Source organism: Lissotriton vulgaris, chromosome 8, assembly GCF_964263255.1.
Source record: "Lissotriton vulgaris chromosome 8, aLisVul1.2, whole genome shotgun sequence".
NCBI lineage: Eukaryota > Metazoa > Chordata > Amphibia > Caudata > Salamandridae > Lissotriton > Lissotriton vulgaris.
In genome coordinates, this window is record NC_141696.1 from 532,073,109 (window position 1) to 532,095,288 (window position 22,180).

Genomic DNA, 22,180 nt, shown 5'->3' on the forward strand with positions numbered 1-22,180 from the left:
GATTTTATGCCACCCAGATGATGACATAATTTCTGTTAGGCCTTGCGCATATTTACCAAGTTCCTCCACTCGCCATAGTCGAGCCGATAGCAAGAGTGGACGGAGTCTTGCAAGTTCATCAATTGGGCGACAGCCTAGGTCCAACATCAACGGGACCATAGGAGTGCCCTGAGGGAGTGACATAATCGCTCTACAAAATTTCTTCTCTGATTTTGGTAGATCATTAGTAATGGATGAACCCCAAAGTTCTGCCCCGTAGAGAGCAGAGCTGACCCCTTTAGCCGAATAAATTTCGAGGACAACAGCTATTGGTCTTGTTATGCAGGAGCGTTGTTCTTTCAAAAGAGCTCCTGTTATCCTCTTGTGGGTTAGAAGCATTTTGTCCAAATGTGGGGTCCATTCCATTTTGTGTGATAGACGGATTCCAAGATAGTCAAAGACTTCAACCCTCTCCAGAGGTTCAGCATTCAGAGTAGGTGGGCGGACTGGTTTTTTAGGGGGATTCAACACAAGGTATTTTGTCTTGCTTGTGTTGATTACCAGGCCTCGTTTGGAGCAAAAGGATTGGAAGTTATTTAAAAGCCTTTGCAGGCCAATTGGGGATTTTGATATTAAAAGCGCATCATCCGCGAAGAGGAGGGTAGGTATACGTTTGCCAGCCAGGGATGGTTCATCTGAAGGATGTTCCCGGAGATGCTCAACCACCCCATTGATGTAAAGGGAAAAAAGGGTGGGAGCTAACACACATCCCTGGCGGACCCCTCTCTCGACCGGGATACTGCTTGTTTTTTCCCCCCCTGGGCCCCACCTAATCTGGGCAAAACTATTTTTGTGCAGCCTGATAAGAAGTGATGGTAAATAGTGGGGCAGCCCCATGCCAGCCAGTACATTCCATAGGGTCTCTCTAGGTACAAGGTCAAAGGCAGTCTTTAAATCGATAAACGCGAGATAAAGACTGCCCTTGCCTATGACCACAACTTTCCAATACACCATCATTAATCAAAAAGCCTGTTCGATTGTCCCGGTGCCCACTCTAAAGCCCGCCTGGTAGTCGGAGAGGATATTGTTTTCTTCTATCCAATCTAGTATTCTAACCAGTAGGACCTTGCCAGCTACCTTTTGGCTAATATCTAACAGGCTAATGGGCCTATAATTTGATGGATCATCTCTGGTACCTTTTTTGTAAATGGGGACCACCTCCGCCCCTTTCCATGAAGAGGGGATAGGGGCGCCCCTACAGATGGCAACAAGGAGGGAATGGATCAGTTTTCCCCACTTCGGGATATCAAATCTCAATAGGTCACCAGGAATGTTATCCGGGCCAGCAGCTTTTTGAGGAATGATAGTGCCTATTGCATTTTCCACTTCTTTGAGTGTAAAATCAATATCTTCAGGGTGGGTAACCCAAGTTTGGGGGAATGATAATGGAGCCACAACCCCCCCTTCAGGAACATTAGAAACAGTGGGAGTAAGATGATCATCTTGGCGGGAATAAAGCTTTGAAAAGTGTTTAACCCAAGCCTGACTTGGTATGTTGCAAGTTATCAAGTCACTATCTGGCCTATTTCTAGCTCTTATAGTGTCCCAAAAACATTTAGAATCTTTCTTGGAGCTAGCTTCTTTGAGGGTATACCAATAGGCCTCTTCCCACTTCCTTTTTGCTTGTGTTAATGTTCTCTTATGCTCTTTCCTTGCTAACTGTATCAGGGGTTGTGATTTACCTTTAACGGCCTTAATTAAGCAAGTCTTGGCTTTCCTACATGCTGCGTTGTACCAGTCATGCAATCCCTTGGATTTGTACTGGGACATATTCCTCCCTTTAGAGCCCTCTGCCCAAAAAGCTTCGCCTATATTCTTTACAGCTGCTTCAAAAATAGGTGTTACCCTGTCCGCTAACATGGCTGAATTAATGTTATCAAGCTCTGTTTGAGAGGCCGTAACAACCACATCTATATTGGAAAGTTTGACTGCATCACTAACAACTTTATTCCACTTTAGGCGTCTTCCACAAGCAGAGACAGTAACCTTATGTATAGACTTAGATGGTGCCGACAGTGCACCATTAGACCAAGGGTTCGTGATGGATAGGGAAAGCGAATTATGGTCGCTCTCCATGGTCGGTATAACTACCATATCTTCAACCAGGCTCCAAAGTTTTAATCCCAGCAGAATATAGTCAATCCTCGAGGTATGACCAACTCTGTTGAAGGTAGGAGCTCCCATCCGGTCCGAAGGTGTACGGCCGTTAGTGGCTCTTAGCCCAAACTCTAGAGTCAGTGCATTTAGCTATACTGCACTGCGAGCCCAGCGTTTAATCGGAGGGATGGTGAGTGTGGGAATTCCCCATCTACTATCTTCTTCACCCAGGTCTGGGATACCATCCAGGGGAAGTGGCTCATAAGTGCAATTAAAATCGCCTGCTACCAAGGTATAATCAACATCCTTTTGGGCTCTAAGCAGCACCTCCAGGTCGGATATTACAGATGAGGTGCACCCATTTTTTGTGCCTCTAGCATAGACGTTATATAGAGCTAGAGATAAACCTTTACAGGGGTTGGACAACAAAATACCTAGGATGTCTGGGTTATTTATCTGCTCAGAAGTTATTCGGCAGTTAAGGGAAATGCTTATCCAGATGATGAGGCCCCCCAAAGGACGCCCCTTCCCCTGCCTAGGTTTCTCGGCTGGGACAAAGTAGGTTACGAACCCTACCCTGTGGAGTGGTTCAGTGCTCCAGGTCTCCTGGAACATGCAGATCTTATGTGCTTCAACCAAATCACTCCACTCAGGCAGGCCCAATTTCCTGTGGATGCCCGCAAGGTTCCAGCTAAGGATTTTTATTTTCTCCTTGATAATTTCTCCACTGGTATCAGTAATGTCCCTTTGGCTTTGGGGTTCTAAGCATTCCCTCTCTAGAGCAAAAGATGTAAACTGAGTCTGGCTGCTGGCCATCGTAGTTGGAGATTTAGGGCATGACAAGTATGATATAAGTTGGGAGTCCTCCTCATCACCCCTATTAAGATCAAGATGTGAACAGAAAGTTTCATCCGGAGTGAGTCAGTCTACCTCATCGAGTGCACAAAATCTATTCCAATGGGCAAACTGTGATATAAAGGGGTCAAGTGGAGGTGGTAGACCTTGCCAAGGTTGCTGCCACTGTTGGATAGTATGTTGTGGAGCATGAGTATATCCTCTGTTAATTGGATAACTGAATCTAGGGGGTATTGTCTGGGTGGCATAGGTAAAAAATAGGACAGGGGGAGTGGATGAATTTGGGTAGCTGGTCCACTACTAGGTGCATTGCATATATAATTCACTACCCCTGTATCCCTGAAGTTGACAGTTATAACATCTCCTGCTATAGTCTTGGTATTCCTGCCCACCCACTCTCCTCTTCTGACTGCAAGCATTTCACCACTCATATGAATGGGTAGTGGTTTAGGCAGCTGAAGCCACTGGGCACACTTATTTCTCAATTCAACGAAAGTTTCTCTTCTTCCCTCCTTCAGTCGTGGTACGCCCGTCAATACAACCACAAAGGGAGAAACTTCCGGCGGCAAGTTAATTGTCTTAAAGCGAGCCGGCCTTGTTTTTAGTTCTTGGGTCTTGTTTGGAGAAGAAGTCGATGACAAGTTAGTATCTAAATCTTTAGAGCCTTTTGCTGGTTGATTGGTCACTTTTTTCGGACCAGAAGTTGTTTGCATCTCCGGGGTGGGGCCAATAACACTAGGAGTTGGGGGGGGTACAGCAGATTTTCCCCCCATTTGAGTCAGATGTTGTGTTACTGTTCCTAGGCTATCTGGTGAAATTTTGGCCTTAGTAGGAGGATCTCTCAAAGATTTACTGCTAGTTGTATTTTCCAGGGGCGCTTCTTTTGTTTTCCCGTGCGCCTGTATAGGCACATTCCCACTTGCCTTATTAGGCCATTTTGAATTGATTAATGATGTCAGTCTATCAATTTTGGACATTAAAGGCTTAATTTGAGCCGTTATCGTGGCTTCAAGGTCCGATTTCAGATCTATTACCATGTTTTCGACCCAACACGGTATGCCTGTTGCAGAGTTTGGGGTGGGTGAGACAAGGTTGTGGTTCCTGATTTTAGTTTTAGGCTTTTTCTTGATCTTCAGCGCGATCTTAGTAGAGCCTGTATTCCCTAATTCTGACAATACAGGAATGGCTCCTTCCCTTGGTTCTTGGGGATGTTTATCTATAGTTAATTCTGACCTTTCGGGTGATTGGCAGGCTTCTAGGTCTGGAGTGACCTCTAGATCAGCTAATAATGGGTCAGAATCCGATTGAGTTACTGATAAGTCAACCGCGCTTGGGACTGTATGTGTATGTGCAACAGTCGAAGGTAAAGGAAGGGAGCAATTAATTAAAGATTGCTGGGTAGGTGAACTTACAGTAGCTAGAAGGCCCAAGGACGAGCGTTTAGCGTTCATAAGGTCCAAGGATACTCTTTTTTCCAGTAAAATAATACTATGGTCAATTGTCTCATTAACCCGGGAAATAAATTGATCTATAGGCCCAGTAACTTGTGCTACGGCCGACGCAGTTTTAGTTTTACTTCTGGTTCTGCCAGGCATGGTGAACATATATGGGGTCCTATACAATGAGTGTTACAAATAGTGACAGCAAAATCCAAGGGGAATGGCCCGGTCCGGTCTCTACCGGGCACTAACGGGCAACAACGGGCCCGCCCTTGGCCCGGGCTTCGCCCGGGCTGCAACCCGCGCGCGTCCCGCGATACGCGTTACTGGGCTTGCTATTATTCCCTTGGGCGGAGAGGGGGCGTGGCACTGGGAGGGGGCGCGGCTCACGCGGGAAGAGGACCCAGCTGTAGTTGGTGTATGCTGGTCCTCGCAGTCCCGCGGCCGGCGCCTCTCACCTCCGCTGCGGCCACACAGTTGATTCCTCCCTCACGCTGTATGCAGGGACGTCAAAGCTACTCCTGTAGCGAAGGGTGAAGCTGGAACTCTGGAAACTCTCTCAGCGAGCGGCACCCCGTATTTGTCTTAAAATGGTTTGACTTTGAATGTGTTCTATGCTTAACTATACCTTTAAGTGTTAAAGAGATACAGGGACTTAAAATAAGTGAAAGTGGCATTTACATGTTTTTTTCCACATGAATGTACATGATCCTGTTTATTCTATTTGTTGCTTTCATATGTCGCTGAGGCAGGCATGAGGGCTCTTAGAGTGCTATTAAAATACATCAAGTTCCCAGGTTTTTTTTTATGTGTGTTTACCGATTTAGTTGATGAGTTTCAAATATCAATGATAACAACATTACCAGTACATAGCTTCAAATTCTTCGTCATTATGCTTTAATTTATGTTTCATCTTTGCCTAAGAAGGGATAGTCAAGGGAATATGGGTGCCAGCAGAGATATGTTTAGTAGAAAAGTGCTATGAAGTTTGTATGTGCCTTGCAAAATGTATTATTACTAATGGTCTCAGTTAAAGGTTCAATGTACTTTTTAATTACCGTGTGTGTTCTTGCATGCCGGTAAGGGATGGTTTTATGTGGTTTACTTCGGCACTTCTGGTCTAGAGTAGAAAAAACTTTACATTCATTCAAGTGCGCTACAGGATGATGGTTTGAGTTGTGTAAAGCTTCTCAGGGCCCTTGGTGGACTTGTGAATCTGCATGTACACAAACACCTCTCCCCTCTGGTCTACCGTTTGTCTATGTAGGTGTGGTCCTTTGAAAGTAAGCGCAGTTCCCCTGCCAGAGTGAGCCCCACCCACTTACCTGGTTGCTGGCTGAATCAAGATTCCTATAGGATATGGCCTCCTCTCTGGGAGCGACACATATTCCATCTGAGCCAGTTGCAGCTGGTCTCAGAAGGGGCTTTGAAGCTCCATGAACTGGCCGTCAGCTGGTCAGCTTATGAGATGATGTACCTCTTGAATCGGAGGATCACCCAGAGGTTTCAAAAGTACAGATAAATTGAGTGACCAGGACCGTCGATCAGGGGAAGGTAAGTACTGTCCTCTGCCACTAGTACAGTGTTGAAAGTGTCCTCTTAACAACCAAAAAGGACCTACAAAGCAGTGTATTTAAGAAGATAAGGCGGTAGCTTCTTTGTGGGTTGTCACTCTTCCTGATCTGTCGGGGGGCCCGAATTAGAATTTAGAAGACAGATTAGTGTGACAATTATTTTTATAGCTATCCCCTGCTCCGTATTACAAGTGCCATAGGATATAATGCACGATGGGAGGTGGAGTATCAATGGGATAGCAGTCATGTTTTGACGGAGTGACATGTTCGCCTAATTCTAAATCAGACCCTAAATCCAGAAAACTCTAGAAGTGCTTTTGCGGCTGACCTGCATGGAGATGAAGACCTGCCTGCTTGTGTGAGCTGCTGGACTAGGACTACAAGGAGGCATGACAACCCAGAGCTTGGAGCAAAGCCTAGCTGCCTGTAAGAGCTATGTCAGACAGCCTCCAAAGGACTGTGTGTTCTCCAGAGACATGAGCCTGCTCCAAGAAGTAGCCCAGGATGCAAGCTCAATAACATCTGGGAATAATGGAACGCTATAGCCTTCAACCACCACCGGGTGAACTTGCTTTGCCTTTGACACTCCCTGCCATATGTAGCCTGTATTCACTTTGCTAGTTCCCCCTTGGTCTTAAGGAAACATCAGCTTTACCACCTGTCTCTCGAACGATTCGACTTATCATTCTAGTCCAAAAGTTACAGGAGAAAACATCATTAGAACTATCGTTCTTTCACCAGTTGCAATCCAGTTTCCATTTTTGACTTAGAGTCACTGGTGGCCATAGTGAGTCCCCCTCGGGTTCTCTGTGACCCCACCACCAGAAATCCTTGACCCCCACCAAGGTGAATATGATATACAGGGGTCCCAGACTGATATTTACCATGAGGGAGAACAGGGTGAACTGGTACCCTTGCCAGCCTCCATCCTCACAAAGTAGTCCAATTGTTACAGGAATTTAAACTCAAGTGGGTGGCTTTCAGTGGACTGTACCCCAGTACAGGACACCAGTTATGGGAAGCAGGATAGCGCTCACCAGGGACCCCTAGGAGCTACAAAGACACTTGATTGGTCGGCTCCCTTGCCCTTGATTTTCTGGCTCCAAAGCAGTTGCACTGACTTCTTAAAAGCTGCACTTCCCACATTCCTGAAAGCACAGCAAAGTCCAATGTAAACTATACCACTGGTATTCAAACTCCAGAACTGTTACTTTAGCGTTTTAACTGTATATTTCTCTATTTTTAATTAACCCTTAATTCTACTTGAAACTCCCCTGTATTTCGCTCTCCAAATATTTCAGAGTCAATCCAAGAATCTATGAGACAACTTGCATAGCTCTACATGGGTCAAAAGGCACAATGTCTACTGATTTTCAGGAGTTTGAGCTTTGGCACTACAAATCTGTATGGAGTCAGATCTCATGCCCCTAAGGTGTCAGGCTCACGTTTTATGTATAGGTTGTCATTTTTATGTGTAATTAAATGTTTTTTGCTGGTTAAAGTATAGAGATGACTGGTTATTGTCCATATTAGCTGGTGCTTCCTGACTTACTGTATTGTGAATGTCTAACCCACACCACCTATTTGAGTAATCCTTGGCTGCTCGGCCTTGCCACATACACTGTGAGAGGCAAGTGCTAATGTGAAGTACTAGCTTAAGCGTCAGAGTCCATAAGTACTGCAGTCCAAGGACACACATGAAAACACACCTAAATTGTTACATTTGAGGACCTGTATCCTCTGACTGCCCCACGAAAACTAAAAAAGACCTAAAAAACACACACAGAAACAATGCACAAATATACTTTGCTGAGCCATCAAACATGGAGCCCACTTGGCAAAGATTTGCAGCCTTCAACAGAACTGCTGCAGCATCACCATCACAGAAGGTTGCAAAACTGCTGGCTTGACAGCGATTTCTGAATCCCATGGTTCCCACTGATCTGCCTGCCCGATCAACCACCCACCAGACTCTTCCTCAGGCCCTAAATTCCAAAACCTCTGACAGGTAATGAGAGTAGCCAGTATTCTAATGCCGCTCAGGTGGCATGGGGTAGTATATCAATCTTAAAATAAATACAGGTGACTTATAGAGCGCGACTACTCACTCGTAAGGATCTGAAGGCGCTCAGGGTAACAACATATGTTTAGTTATCAAAATCTCAACAAGCAAATTCACGTCACGTTTAATTAGTCTGATTGAGAGAAGCCACGCCATCAACTGTAATGACTCTTGAGTTTTTTGTAATAAGTTTTGCATCATTTAATCAGATGGCTTATCCTTTACAACACATAATGCAGAAATTGCTAATAGATTTTGCTAGATATGTGCAATGCCCAAGGTTACACTTACCAGCAAGCAAATAAAACCAAAAAACCCAACAGAAAACAGAGCAGTAACCATCACCGTCAACCACGTCAACAAATAATGCGTTTCCCTATTTCGGATACTCACTTCATCTCCCACCACTTTTCCATCCACTGATGTTTTGGAATTTCACCACTAAAAACCTTCCATCTCCATTCCTCCAGCATGAAGGTAAAGGGCATTGTTGCCACAATGGTGAGGGCTTGCCTCAGCAAGAAGTTGATATCTGTCTCTGTCAAAGAAATGCTCATTTTGGTCACCATAATCACTCATAAAGTTTTACAATGTCTAAACGTGCACACCTGTACAATAATTACAAGCAATAAAAACAAATAGCAGAAGCTGAAATTATACATCATATAGGTATAAGAAAGCAAAGGGTATGGCACAGGAGAGGACCAATATGTGGTCTATTACATTTTAGTTCAGTTCCTATACTCCTCATATCCAGACATTTACAGACAAAGGTAAATCAGGGCATAACTTTCATGCACCCCCTCCCTCTTTTTCCTGTATTAACTTACAGGGAGCACAGGGTGAGCTCAAAAGGCTTAACTCCGTTAGAACTGCTGAGAAAGCAGATATCCATAAGAACAAATGCAGTCAAGTTAAATTATAAAATACTTACTGTATCCGGCAAAGTGATTTATAAAAATAGCACTGTTATCATCAAATTTACACTAAAGGTGTAATTGTGAGAACAGAGGACAACAATTTACCCTCTGACATGAAAATGTATGGGGTTTTTTGTATTCTATTCATTTAATTTTTTTTGGGCATAGACAGTCTTAACTTTTTATAGTCTTATTTTACAAAATGAAAGTATAAATATATAAATATTACTAAAACTGAATTCATAGGTTAGGGATATAGACAAACATTGCAATATTAAAACAACACAAGGAAACAATGCATGAAAATATATAAAACTATCTAAAAGTCCCTGCCAGGCAAGTGGAGCGTCTGGGCACAAGTCATCTTTGCTATGCAGACACAACATCCACCTGTGTGCAAGAGCTTAAAACGTCTTGGTTTTTTGAGTGGGGACCTTGATGTTGGGGGATTACTTGTTTTTCTGGCACTCATGGCTTGCTTCGTATATATACTTGGAACAGGGCGGGAAATGCTGTTTATGTCTGTCGCAGATTACCATGGGGACTCTTAGCGAATACAAAATGTGCACCTGGAATGTGCGGGGCATGGGCTCGATCCATAAGAGACACCGGGTGTTAGCGCAACACAACAGGCGGCGTGTCGCTGTGGCATGCTTACAGGAAACACATTTGAACAAGGATGAAAGTGCGAAATTGCTAAAGAAGTGGAAGGGGCAACTGTTTGCTACTACTTACTCTGTGTTCTCCCGGGGGGGCGGCTATATGGTTCAGGAACTCGGTTCCTTTTAAATTGATGGAGGAGAGGCTAGACCCAGAGGGCAGGTATGTGCTAGTCAGAGGATTACTGGATGGCTCCCCTGTGGTGTTTGGATGCGTGTATGCGCCGAATACAGGCCAGTTGGAATTTCTAGCTACGCTTATTAGGGTGATAGCAGACTGGTCGAATGCACATGGATAATTGGAGGGGACTTTAATGCAGTACTAGATATAACCCTAGATAGGTCACACCCACCATTACAGGCTACTGAATGTTGGAGACAGGCAGGCGCACTCTCACAGTGGGCAGTAGGATGGGAGCTGGCTGACATTTGGAGGCGTATGCACCCACTGGATAAAGAGTATACCTTTTTTTCCCCTCCCCATAACTTACACACAAGAATAGACCATATGTTTTGCACCACGACATTGCTGGATGCGGTGACCACATCGGAGCACATGGGTAAGACCTTCTCAGACCACAATCCAGTGGAGGTCACGGTACAATGGAGCAGAATACCCACGCCTATACCAACATGGCGCATGTCCCCGGGCTTACTTGAGGACACTGTCTTTAAGGCAGCCCTCGCAGACGCAATCACACAATATTTCAGTATAAAATACTGACACGGCTAGCACGCGACAAATTGAATGGGATGCCTTTAAGGTATCCATCAGGGGGGAGGCAATGAACATAAGAACGGGCATGAGGCGCATGGTAATGGAGAGGCTTAGTGAGGTAGAGGGCCGACTGGCTATGTTGGAGAGAGAGGCGGCGGGTACGAATCTGCCCTTTACACCATTACAGGAGGCCCACATACAACACGCTGAGCTGTTAGAGGAACTATGTGTCCTGGATAACAAAGAATACACTTGCAAACAACATGCACATGCAGAGAAATCAGGGCCCCTGTTGGCTCGATTGATAAGAGACACCCCTGCTCCCACTCCCATATTAGAGGTTAGGGACCAGACTGGGAAGCTGGCCACAACACAATTTGATATAAACACTGCCTTTCGAGAATACTATGGAGCATTGTATGGACCACACCGACGTATGTCGGAAGACGCGTTCGAGGAGTTTATGACTGGGCTTGAGATACCGCGCCTGGAAGGGGCTCAGAGTGAGGGACTAGCACGACCCATCACGGTCGCAGTGATACGACAGGCTATGCGAGCTCTCCCGAGGAATAAGACCCCTGGCACCGACGGTCTGCTGGCGGAATTTTATGGGGCGTATATAGACCTGTTGGCTCCACGACTGCACGTGGTGCTCAACGAAGCGAAGAAAGCACAAGGACTGCCGCAGACCTCACTACAGGCCCTAATTATTTCACTGCCTAAACTGGGTAGGGATAGTCTACACCTAGCTAACTATAGGCCTCTGTCCATTTTAAATACCGAACACAAGATCCTGAGCAAGGTCTTAGCGACAAGACTACCTCAGCATATCCCGAGATTAGTCCACCCAGACCAATGTGGTTTTGTGCCTGGCAGGAGTACAGCGATGAACCTGAAGAGGCTCAGCCAACTTATGCTACATGAACGTTCACCCACTGCAGCTGAGGACTGCATCTCCCTGGATTTACGTCAGGCATTCGACTCACTCCGGTGAGATTATATGTTTGCGGCGCTTGAGAGGTTTGGGATCCCAGCTGATTTCATTGCTTGGGTCCGATTATTATACACTCGCCCTACGGCTCGGGTCCGCACAAACAGATGTATATCACCACAACTGGACATAGCGAGGGGAACCAGGCAAGGCTGCCCGCTATCCCACTTATTGTTCATACTAGCACTAGAACCGTTGTTGTGCAAACTCCGACAAAAAGCGCAACACAGAGGAATCAGGAGAGGCGGAACGACCCATGTGGTATCGGCATACGCGGATGATATTATCCTTTACTTGAGAGACCTACAAGGTGATCTAGATCCCATCCCGGGTATTTTCGAGGCCTTTAGCGCGCTTTCGGGCCTTACGATCAGCGAGTCTAAGTCGTACGGGTACTGTTTCACTGCTCTTGAGGCGTGTGACCCCTTGTCTTTTCCCCCCTATAACTTTGAGATGGCAGAGATGACTTTCCGTTATCTAGGGATACAGATTTATAGAGAAGCGAAAGACATGCTTGACGGCAACCTGGGCAGAGCCGTAACAGCGCTGAAAGCGCAGATGCAATTTTGGACCACGTTACCTTTGTCGGTGGCGGGCAGGGTGGCCATCTATAAGATGGTAGTACTCCCCAGGTTCCTTAACTATTTCACAAATTTACCCTTCTTGGCGCCAGCTATTATATTTCGGACCTTGAACACAATGATGACGGAGCTGGTGTGGGGGCAGGGTAGACGCCGTATTAGCCTAGCCAAGCTGCAGCTACCAACAGCGGAAGGCGGGATGGGAGTCCCGGATCTATTGGCGTATTATGCATTTCAGCTGCAGTGGCTGGCTTATTGGATTGCGGGTCGCAACCTGCATGAAATAGATATGACTGAAACTGACAGGGAGAAAGGTGCCATACACACTCTGCTGCTCCCAAAAGCTGTGATCCCCGGGCAGTCTCCTCCCCTACTCAAGATCGCCATTACCTGCTGGAGAAGGGCTGTACGATACACATCCTCTGCCTCCTGCTATGCTCCAACTATACCATTGCTGGGGATCCCACTGGGTATGAGACTATTATCCACTCGGGAGCTCGCAGTATGGGCCGATGCGGGTGTGTCGCAGGTAGGTGACTTTTTTGGAGAGGGTGTTATGATGACCAGTGAAGATTTCCACAGGGCACACCGTGCCCCTGGGGGATCGTTCCTGCTACATGCGGGGGTGCGCCAATACGTCACACAGACTTGGTCGCCAGAAGGTGATGAACCGGGTATAAACACATTACTCACGATGCAGTACCTGATGTGATCGGGTTGTCATTTAACAAAGTGGATCACGAATAGTATACGTTGCGGGAGAGCGATTTCACTACAGCCGCTGAGAGAAACATAGGAAAGGGACATGGAACAGGAGATTCGAGAGAAGGAATGGGAACGTATCCTTAAATTTCCCAAGAAAGTATCACGGAACCCGAAATTTAAGTTCATCCAACTCATGATTCTACACCGTGCATACCTCACACCACACCGACTACACGTAATGTTCCCAGACACACCTGACTCATGCCCCCGGTGTGGCTTAGAAGATGCGAGGCTAGTACACATGTTGTGGGATTGCCCGAAACTAGGATATTACTGGAAGACGATACACGATGCCCTGCGCAGAATAGCCCCTAATAGGCCATATGACACCATAGTCTTTAGCTTACTGGGCCTAGGGCCTACGGAAAGGAAGAAAAGTGTAGTCACACGGTTCGCCAACCTTGCAATACTGCTCGCTAAGCGCACTATTACCATGAGGTGGAAGTCGAGTAGGCCACCTGACACTGATGTATGGAAGACGGAAGTGGTGAGATGGGATAAGGCAGAAGGGCTGGCACTACAGCTAGAGGAGCGTAAAGGCCTGAGAAAGACTCCTATATCGTTAGAATGGAATGCCATGATGTTGTCCTTTGAAACGATTGGTGGGGAGGAGGCGTCTGAGACATTGTCTGTGGCCAACTGAGATGTGATGATTGTTACGGGACGTTACATGTTTAGACTCCCCGAGCACACAGCCGTTCCGGATGGAGTAGCCCAAGGGTTGGCACGGGTGCACTCTACATAGAGGTAGACAAGATGTATTTGGAATGTGCTTTGTATGTTCCCGAAAGGTGTTACGACAACGATCCAGCCTAAATAAAAGACAGTCACGGGAAGTACCGCCATGTAGATATAACAACTGATATGCCTATATACGAGTGCCTAGGGAGGGAATTGGGTGGGGGGAGTTGGGTGGGATGAGTTGGGAATGCAACAAAATGAAAAAAAACTAAATGGTTAATAAGCATGTACAGTACTGTAAACATTTCATTACATCGCAACCTATATGACCTGAATGTACTGTATAATTCTATGCAATTCTATCCTGCAAGTAAAAAGTTTAAAAAAAAAAAAGTCTTGGTAGACCTACACCCGCGTACTAGAGGGTAAAGAACTCTGTAAGGTTACAAATCCTTCAGATCCCAAGTATCAGCTGATTGTAATGAAGCTTTGAAGCTGCCTCCCTACATTTAGCAAGGAACAACCAAGGGCCTTGACTCTACTCAGAAAGGCTGAGTCAATGTAGAACAAACCAAAACAAGTGCCAGTACTGAGATATATTTACCAATCACTATATCTCTGGTACCAATGCAGATCTGGCGCAGGTTCCATGCAAGATCAATTTACAAAAACATTTTATTTTGAAACTTTAGTCTATTTTTCAATAAATACATACAAATACAAATCAATAACCGATGAGAACAATACAAACAATGCAACACACCATTCCTTCCCAATTACACTACTTATCAAAAGACACCACAGCCACTCAATACTCTCTAACATCCATTCAACATTCACTCCTGACACATAACCAATAGGCGGGAAGGCCTTTGCATATTCCTAAGAATACGAAGAGGGGGGGCCGTGCAGCCCCCCACCAGGACCGGGCACAAGTAAATGGGGAGGAGGCTATGTGGCCTCCCTCCTCGGACCAATTTCGGCTTTAGGATTACAATCCCCTGGGGCCTGGCTACAATTCAATGGGAGAAGGGGGCTGCTCGGCCTCTCTCCCCGGGCCAATTTTGGCCCAAGGGACTCCATCCCCGGGGCCTTGCCTTGTTGTGCTGGGTGCCCTTGATCCCACCCAGGGCACACAGTCTGCACCATTGGGAACCGCGGGGGCCTGAATGCTGCCGCGGTCCTTGTCAGGTCCCCGCCTCCAACGGGAGCCGGCATAGCTCCCACAGACAGCAGGCAGGGAAACTGATGAAAACTCTACTCCCAGCAACATGTAGCAGTTTGACAGCTCCCACTTGCTGGGAGCAGAGTTAGTGTTTGCTCTGACTTGGTGGGAGCTGTGAAAGCTCCTACCAAGTCAGAGCAAACATCTATTTCCGGGGGTGGACACCCCGGACATTGGGGGCTGGCCCTGGGGGTGGCGGTCTGCAAACCCTCCCAATCTCGTACTGAGATCAGTTTGGTTGCCAAAACTTCAACCAAAAAGTGTTGGCAACCATCTTGGGACTCAGCCAAGTCCCAGAAAGAATTCAAAAAATAGAAAATGGTGTAGGGTAGAAATACCCTGACCCCTTTGTTCTGGTTGAGGGGTGCCAGAGGGAACCTGCCAGGATAAAAAATATTTTTTTAAATGTTCACCAAAAATCATGGAGGATCCATGATAAGCCCCAGGTACCACCACCTTCCCGGGGCAATCAAACATTATTGGGGTGGCTGCTCAGACCCACTAAGCCCTGAGAGGATCACCACACCTATGGGGCGAAATAACACATAATGGGAAGGATGGGCCTGCATACCCACCCGGGAGCTGGGGACCACCACATCCTCGGGCTAAATACTTTTTGAAAGAATGGGAGAGGGCCAGCGCTGCCCTCCTCCCAGGCCACATAGGGACCACCACCTCCCTATGGCCAGCCCTGAAAGTAAAGGCAGTCCTGGAGCCGTTATTGGCCCTGGGGACCTCCACCAGGGCTGGTCCCTCCTATGTCCCAGGTTGCCTACCCCCAGGACACAACTGTATGCTTTTGCTTGGCGGGAGCTTTGACAGCAAACACTCTGGTTCCAGTGGGCGGGAGCTGTCAAAGTGCTCCCACCCGCTGTAAGCAGAGGTTTCATCTCTTTTGCTTCCAACTGAGATGCAGGCAGGGAAAAAGATGGAACGATTGCTCCTACATGGAGGGAGATGCCGTTCCAGCAGGCCCCTCCGTGCAGCAGCAATGCGAGCTCCCGCAGGAGGCAGGGAGCCGGCTAGGACCGTGGCGGCCTTGAGACTCCCCCCACAGTACACATTGTTCACACTGGGTGCCCAGGGCAGCTAGGTGACATGGCCGGCCCCTGGGGATGGGGTCCCTGAAGCTGAAGTCGACACAGATAGGAGGCCATGTGGCCCCCTCCCACATTTGTTTTTGGCCGGGCCTATGGGAATGGGGTCCCGAGGCTGAAATAGGCCCAGGGAGGGGTGCCGAGCGTCTCATCTCCTCCATTAAAAATTTATATATTTTAAGGTCAGGCTCTGGGCGTTTGGGCCACGGGGTCAAAATTGGCCTAGGCAGTGGGCGGTTCAGCCCCCTTCCCCCATTACATTTTTATATGTTTTAAGGCCAGGCCCCTGGGCATCCCTGGGGCCCAAGTCAGCCCAGGAGGGGGCTGAGTGGCCCACCTCCCCAATTAAAAATGAATATATTTTAAGGCAAGGCTCATGAGGATGAGGTCCCCGGGGCACAATCGGCCCGGGGAAGGGCGCTCATAGCATGAATATGCTAGTATATTGCGGGCAAAAGTAGGTGAAATGCCCATATCCATAAACCTAACACGTGATTAAAACATAAGACACACACGTGCTTTCCCACTATTAGGTCGGCTCAGCTACTTTTGGGTTCTCTGATACATATCTCTCATACTCTAACCCTGAGCTTTAAGAGGTACAAATTACACCGGGGTCATGGGCAGTACATTAAGATCACTGCCTCTTCTCCAGTAGCTAATGTGAGTTAACCTACACTACATTTAAGCCCTCGCCATCACGCCATACCATCTAAGCTGGCACCTGTTTTCTATGTATTTGGATTTGCGTAGGTTCCCATGCCAACCTTAGCCTCTTTCCCAAACAACCACTGATAGGTTGTTCCTCTTTCTTGTATTACTGTAAGGGTCCCTGATAGGACATCGCTCCTTGTGGGCTCTGTTGGTTACTTGTCAGACACGTGATCGCGGTCTGATCCAATCATGTAACTGGCTACCTCCGAGCAGTAAATGATGACGCCTCCGCACCGATGGCGAGCTCCGGCTCTTCACTCTGCCTATATCTGCCCCGCCAACTCTGAGCCCAGCGTTCTTTGGGGTCCGGCAATCGAGGGCATTGCAGGTGCCAAGCGGGTGCTTAGCATACATGGCGTGAGTACCACGGAACTAAGATAAGTACTTCTCCACTCCTGCAGGTATCTCTGCTCGTACCAGCCTTTCTCTTTCTTCGTACAGGGTGTGCCATTTTGCTACCACCCCCCACCCGAGATCCATGGCGTTCTAAATTTTAGCGCCCTCCGTAAGGAGGTTTCTGTTTCTATCCTAGATTGTGTGATTATTTAAACAGCCAAAAATCACCAAACAGCCTAGTTGCCTGTTTGCTATGTTTTAATCTTATGTTTTAATCACGTGTTTGGTTTATGGATATGGGCATTCCACCTACTTTTGCCCCCAATATACTAGCATATTCAAGCTATGAGACTCCTTTTGGACCTTTGTCCATGCGTCTCCACAAGGTTGTTGCTAACTTGATATGAGCACGAGCTCACTTCGAACCTCAATCGTGTTCAGGTTATGGCTACAATTACACTCAAAGAGCACCCAAGCAAGTTTGTACAGTACTGAACAACAACGGATATATTTAAATTTATGCTTTCTCTCCTTTTGTTATATTTGTTCTATATGTTGTATGTTATCGTCTTCGTCTCACAGAATAAACTTGGTTTCACTCCAACGCTTTGGAATCTTAGATAAGTGTTTCTATTTTTCACATAAATGACCCTAGGCTAGGGTGGGCCTTAGCGCGCCCACAAAACCGGGGTTTGAAATACATTATATATATTTTCAATATAATTTTAAATTCACTGGTCCTGACGAATGCCTGATATAATATTTCACATAGGCTGAACCATGTTGACCTCACGCTAGGATATCATTGGACTTATAATTCGGTCGGTTATCCTATATATATTTTTTATCCCTGTCCAATTGGCGAAACAAATAAAGTCCCTTTTTGACTCAATTGGCCTTTTTATCTTACACTTCTTTATCACTTCACATTCACAAAAACCAGCTCCGCAGTAATCTGGCATTGCAGCACACCAGGGTGGCACTCGGCCACTCCTGGTGGGGCCCAATGATGAAGCATGTCACCGACCAGGTCGGTGAGTGAGGGCTTTCAAACCAACCTATCAAGGTTTACTTCGCAAGCAACTTAGACTATGTGCTAGACCACTTGTTTGCTCCATTTTGTAGTCTTTTTTAATAGTGACGCTCCTCCGTTGTTCATTTGCATCTTAACCTGAGGGGAATAGGAGCGTTTTCTGTTTCCCTTCCTCTCTTGTTGTTACATTTTGAGAAGAACTGCAAACGTTTAAAATTAGCTCAGCGAATGGCCTTATTGGACCAACTATTGTTGTCCTTCCATAATGATGCACCTATGCGACATCCCGTAGATTCAGGTATTTTTACAAGGACACTTGGGGCTGTTTATTTGTAGAGTTGGCTCTGCAAAATGTGATATTATTACCTTATTCCTGACATTTCCTTAATATATAGTGCATGGGTAATAGCCTCGGGAAGTGGGCCATCGGGAAGTCTTACATGTTTTACTAGAATATAAATCTGGAGATATGAGAAAACTAAGCCAGAGACTTCTTCTGATCTATGTCCTATAACTTGTTCCCAAGACTTCATTTCTCCCTGTATTACGAGATCTTTTATTTGATAAACTCCTATACTTTCCCAGTCTGCGGATCCACCAGCAATCCTAGGTCTCTACAGTGTTTTAATTTGGTTTCTGAGTGGATTGATGAAAATTGAAGTTCTTTATTCGATCAAGTGAGTCTGTTTAAAATTATGTGCGGAGTCTTATATCTGTGGCGCTTGGGTAGCCTGGGCATTTTAATAAAAGATTTTAGATGTGTATTTTTTTCTAGTAGCATTTGCTGAACGTAAAAATTAAACCCATGATCGTGCGATGCAGCTGCTCTTCCACACCAATCGAAAAAAGTGGCTTGAAAGTATTTCTGGATATGAGGGAGCCCTAATCCGCCTTTTTTCATACTCAGCTGTAACGTTTTTAATTGAGTACGTGGTTTCTTCCCAAACCAAATAAACTTTTGTAACATTTGATCTATTTCGAGAAAAACGTTTGCAAAATTTTAATGAGTACGTTTGAAAAGATAAATATGAATAGCAGAAGTTCCATAATTTGTATCAAGGCAATTTTTCCAATTAGAGAAAGAGGTAGAGTTTGCCAGCTATTTAGAATTTTTCTGACTTTATTAAGGGTAGTAATATAAGTGAAAACAGTTGGGAAAAATCGTGCAAAACATAGGTACCTAAATATCGAATAAGATTATCCTATGCTGTCTGGATAAAACGTGTTCATGACAATTGAATTATAACATTTCTGATTTATTATTGTTGATTCCCCCCCCCCCCCCCACATCAGAGAAAGATCTAATTGTATCAAACATTTGTGTGATATTTGCCAAGTCGGCTAATAGAGAATTAGATCATAAGCAAATAGCTTCAGTTTGGGCGCCCCCATTACTAGTGGTTTTATTAAGGGTTTTAGGCGTATCAAGGAGGCTAATAGCTCGATATAGAGAGCAAATAGAACAGGAGTCATTGAACCCCCCAGTTGAGTACCTCTCTGGATCTTAAATGTGCTCGCAGCTTGTGTATTAATTATTATTTTTGCCTCTGCTTTCTCATATATATTCCGTAGAATATCGACTAAGCTTACAGGAAATCCAAACGATTTTAAAATGGCGAACAAAATATTTCAATTCACCAAGTCAAAGGCTTTTTCTGTGTCAATCATAATGATTTGGTATCACTGTTTGCAAAAAAGTTGATTGCCTGATTACATTTTTTAAAATTATTAGTGAGAAATCTCTCAGGCAAAAAGTCACATTGGTCTTCTTGGACCAGACTTTGCACTATTAAAGTAATTCTCCTCGCCTTTATTTTAGTAAAAAGTTTGTAATCATTATTTAATACGCTAATGGGTCAGTATGATCCAAGATTATCAGGTGGGTTACCCTTTTTTTTAAAACTAACAAGAACTGCTTCCGAAAATGTTTACAGGATCTCACACCCTTCCAAAATCACATTAAATAAGGGCAGCAATAAGCTAAGTAGCTGTGGCATGAAAATGTTATAAAATACAATAGGTATCCCTTCGTTGACACAGGCTTTGCCACCTGGTGTATTTTTAATGGCCGCCTGGATCTCCGTTTCAGAGATAGGTTTAATGAGCTGAACCTTCTGAGAGAAGGTCAGAGTGGATAACGCCATTGTATTGCGGAATTTATCTATTTCTTCAAGCGATATAGGTGGGGAAAAATATAGCTTTTCATAATACGATAGAAAGTCCTTTTTGATTTCATTGATCTGATGGACGTCTTGGCCTTTTTGCTCATCAAAGATATATTTAATAGTGGCATTATTAAGTTTTTTTGAGAGACCATGCCAAATATTTGCCTGCTCGCTCACGTTCCTCATACCACTCTTGAAGACACATATTTCTGTTTACTATTGCCTGATGGTCATAAACATTTCTAATTTCCTCCCTGGCCTTCTTTAAATTAAATGCTGTTATTTCCTAATTGTGTATGAAATGGGATTGCCTTGCCTGATCGAGATCTCACAGTAACTGCCTAGCCAGTTCTTTTTTTCTTTGATGATACATGCCTTACGTGAGATTGCTTCCACTCTAATAAAAGCCTTGCAGGAGTCCCATACTTAAAAGGGTAGAGCAGATCCCATATTTCTATGGGCAAATTCTGTAAGTAGCTCTTGGATTTTTTTAGTCCAGCCCTCTTCAGTTAACAAGGTTTTATCTAGCACCCACCTTGGTTGATCCCTATTACTGCCATGTGTTTTGATCTTCATTTCCGGGATGGTCCGAAAAGGGATTAAGGGTAATCCAGGACTTCTCTATTTCACACCAATGGGAAATATAAAAGAAATCTATTCTAGATGCTGAGTTATGCCTTTTTTTAAAAACAAGTGAATTATTTCCTTACCAGATGCTGGACCCTCCACGGATCCACTTATGCAAAATCTCTGATCATGCTGTTCAAATATCTAGAGGTTAGTGGTTTATTTTGTAACTTATTTCTACAAGAAGAATCCAATCCCAAATTTTTAATAAAATTAAAATCCCCTCCAATAATTATATCTCCATGCAATGGAATTAACACCATCGGTGCTTATCGTATTCCCTCTCCTGCGCTGGAAAACGGTAAATCCCATTATTCATGACGAGCTCAGCTCGTCATGAGATACGAGAGGTGTACCTCATGACGAGCTGAGCTCGTCATGAGCGTCGAAGGAGTTAATAAGTCGACCAATTTTTCCAAGGCTAAGGTATCATCATTTATTGGGCCATAAAAGCTCTCTAAGTAGAAGATCTGTTCCCCAATCTTCAGATTTCTCATCACCCATCTCGCTAAAGGGCGACTCATAACCTGGAGGGTTTCCCCTTGATAACAACATGTGAATTATATTGCAATCTCCTTTACAGCTGCATCGGTTGAGGCCAGAAAAGCCTTGTTTATGAATTTTGGCAACTTAGGTGGTTGCATGCTTTTTTTTAAATGAGTCTCCTGCAATAAAATCACGTGGGGCTGATTTTCCCTTAGCCAATGAAGTGTGGCTCTCAATTTAGTTTGATTATTACCCCGTTTATATTCCATGAGACAATTTGCAATACCTGTTGCTCAGCCATTAAAACAGGCTTTCTTTTTCAAACCTCTGTTAACTCTCTTTAAGTGTCTTCTTCTACCCTCGTAATTCGTTCTATTGTGTCTAATCCTCAAATTTTGGAAAATACTCTTAACTAGGCCTGTGATGACCTTTTCCTTTTTTCTTCCCCCACCTTGAAGTGATCCCATCTCCTCACCCTTTCCTTTAATCGGGCCCCTACCCGCCATGGGCACATCTTTCCCCTGTGCCCTTACCCAACCCATCCTTCCCCATTTACCGCTGCAGTTGTACCTTGACATGGTACGAGTAGCTTCCTCCCGGAGGAGAGGGTAAAAAAAAGCCTATTATCCCTAAGCTAGACTGACATGGACAGACAAAAGAAAATGTCAATTTTTTTCCTTATCTTCAACATGCCAATTTATTTTATTTTATTTTGGTTAGTGTATTATAGAGCGAGAACATGACCTGTTCGGGTATCAGAGCACTTTACAGGGATACCACGTTGTATACAAGTATGAAATAGTAAAAAAAAAAAACATGAGTAGAGGGAGGTGAAACATTTGGGAATAACAGGGAGTAAGTATAGAATGTTCAGATCATAATGCAGAGAAATCTAGCAAATACATTTGTGGGAGTACAAGGTCAGTACAAGATGGATAGCAGCCAGTCAGTCAAAACTCTAGCGGCAACAAAAATAAGCAAAGCAACTTAACGGTGTGTGCAATGCATGATTTATGGGAGAAACTTGCCCATTAGGAAGGTTTTGGCTTGCTTTTTAAATATTGACAAAGAGGGAATTTTCTGATGACAGATGGTAGCAAGTTCCAGATTCTTGGT

The 22,180-nt window shown here is 45.0% G+C and overlaps 1 protein-coding gene across 1 annotated transcript in view; it reads right to left on the bottom strand.

Annotated features, from left to right (window-relative positions):
• The window catches only part of ACE2 (angiotensin converting enzyme 2), a 459,770-nt gene that overhangs the window by 211,434 nt on the left and 226,156 nt on the right, over positions 1-22,180 (bottom strand). The window contains exon 10 of the mRNA XM_086934340.1: positions 8,460-8,604. Within this exon, the coding sequence (XP_086790466.1) occupies positions 8,460-8,604 (145 nt within the window). The remainder of the gene's footprint in view (positions 1-8,459; positions 8,605-22,180) is intronic.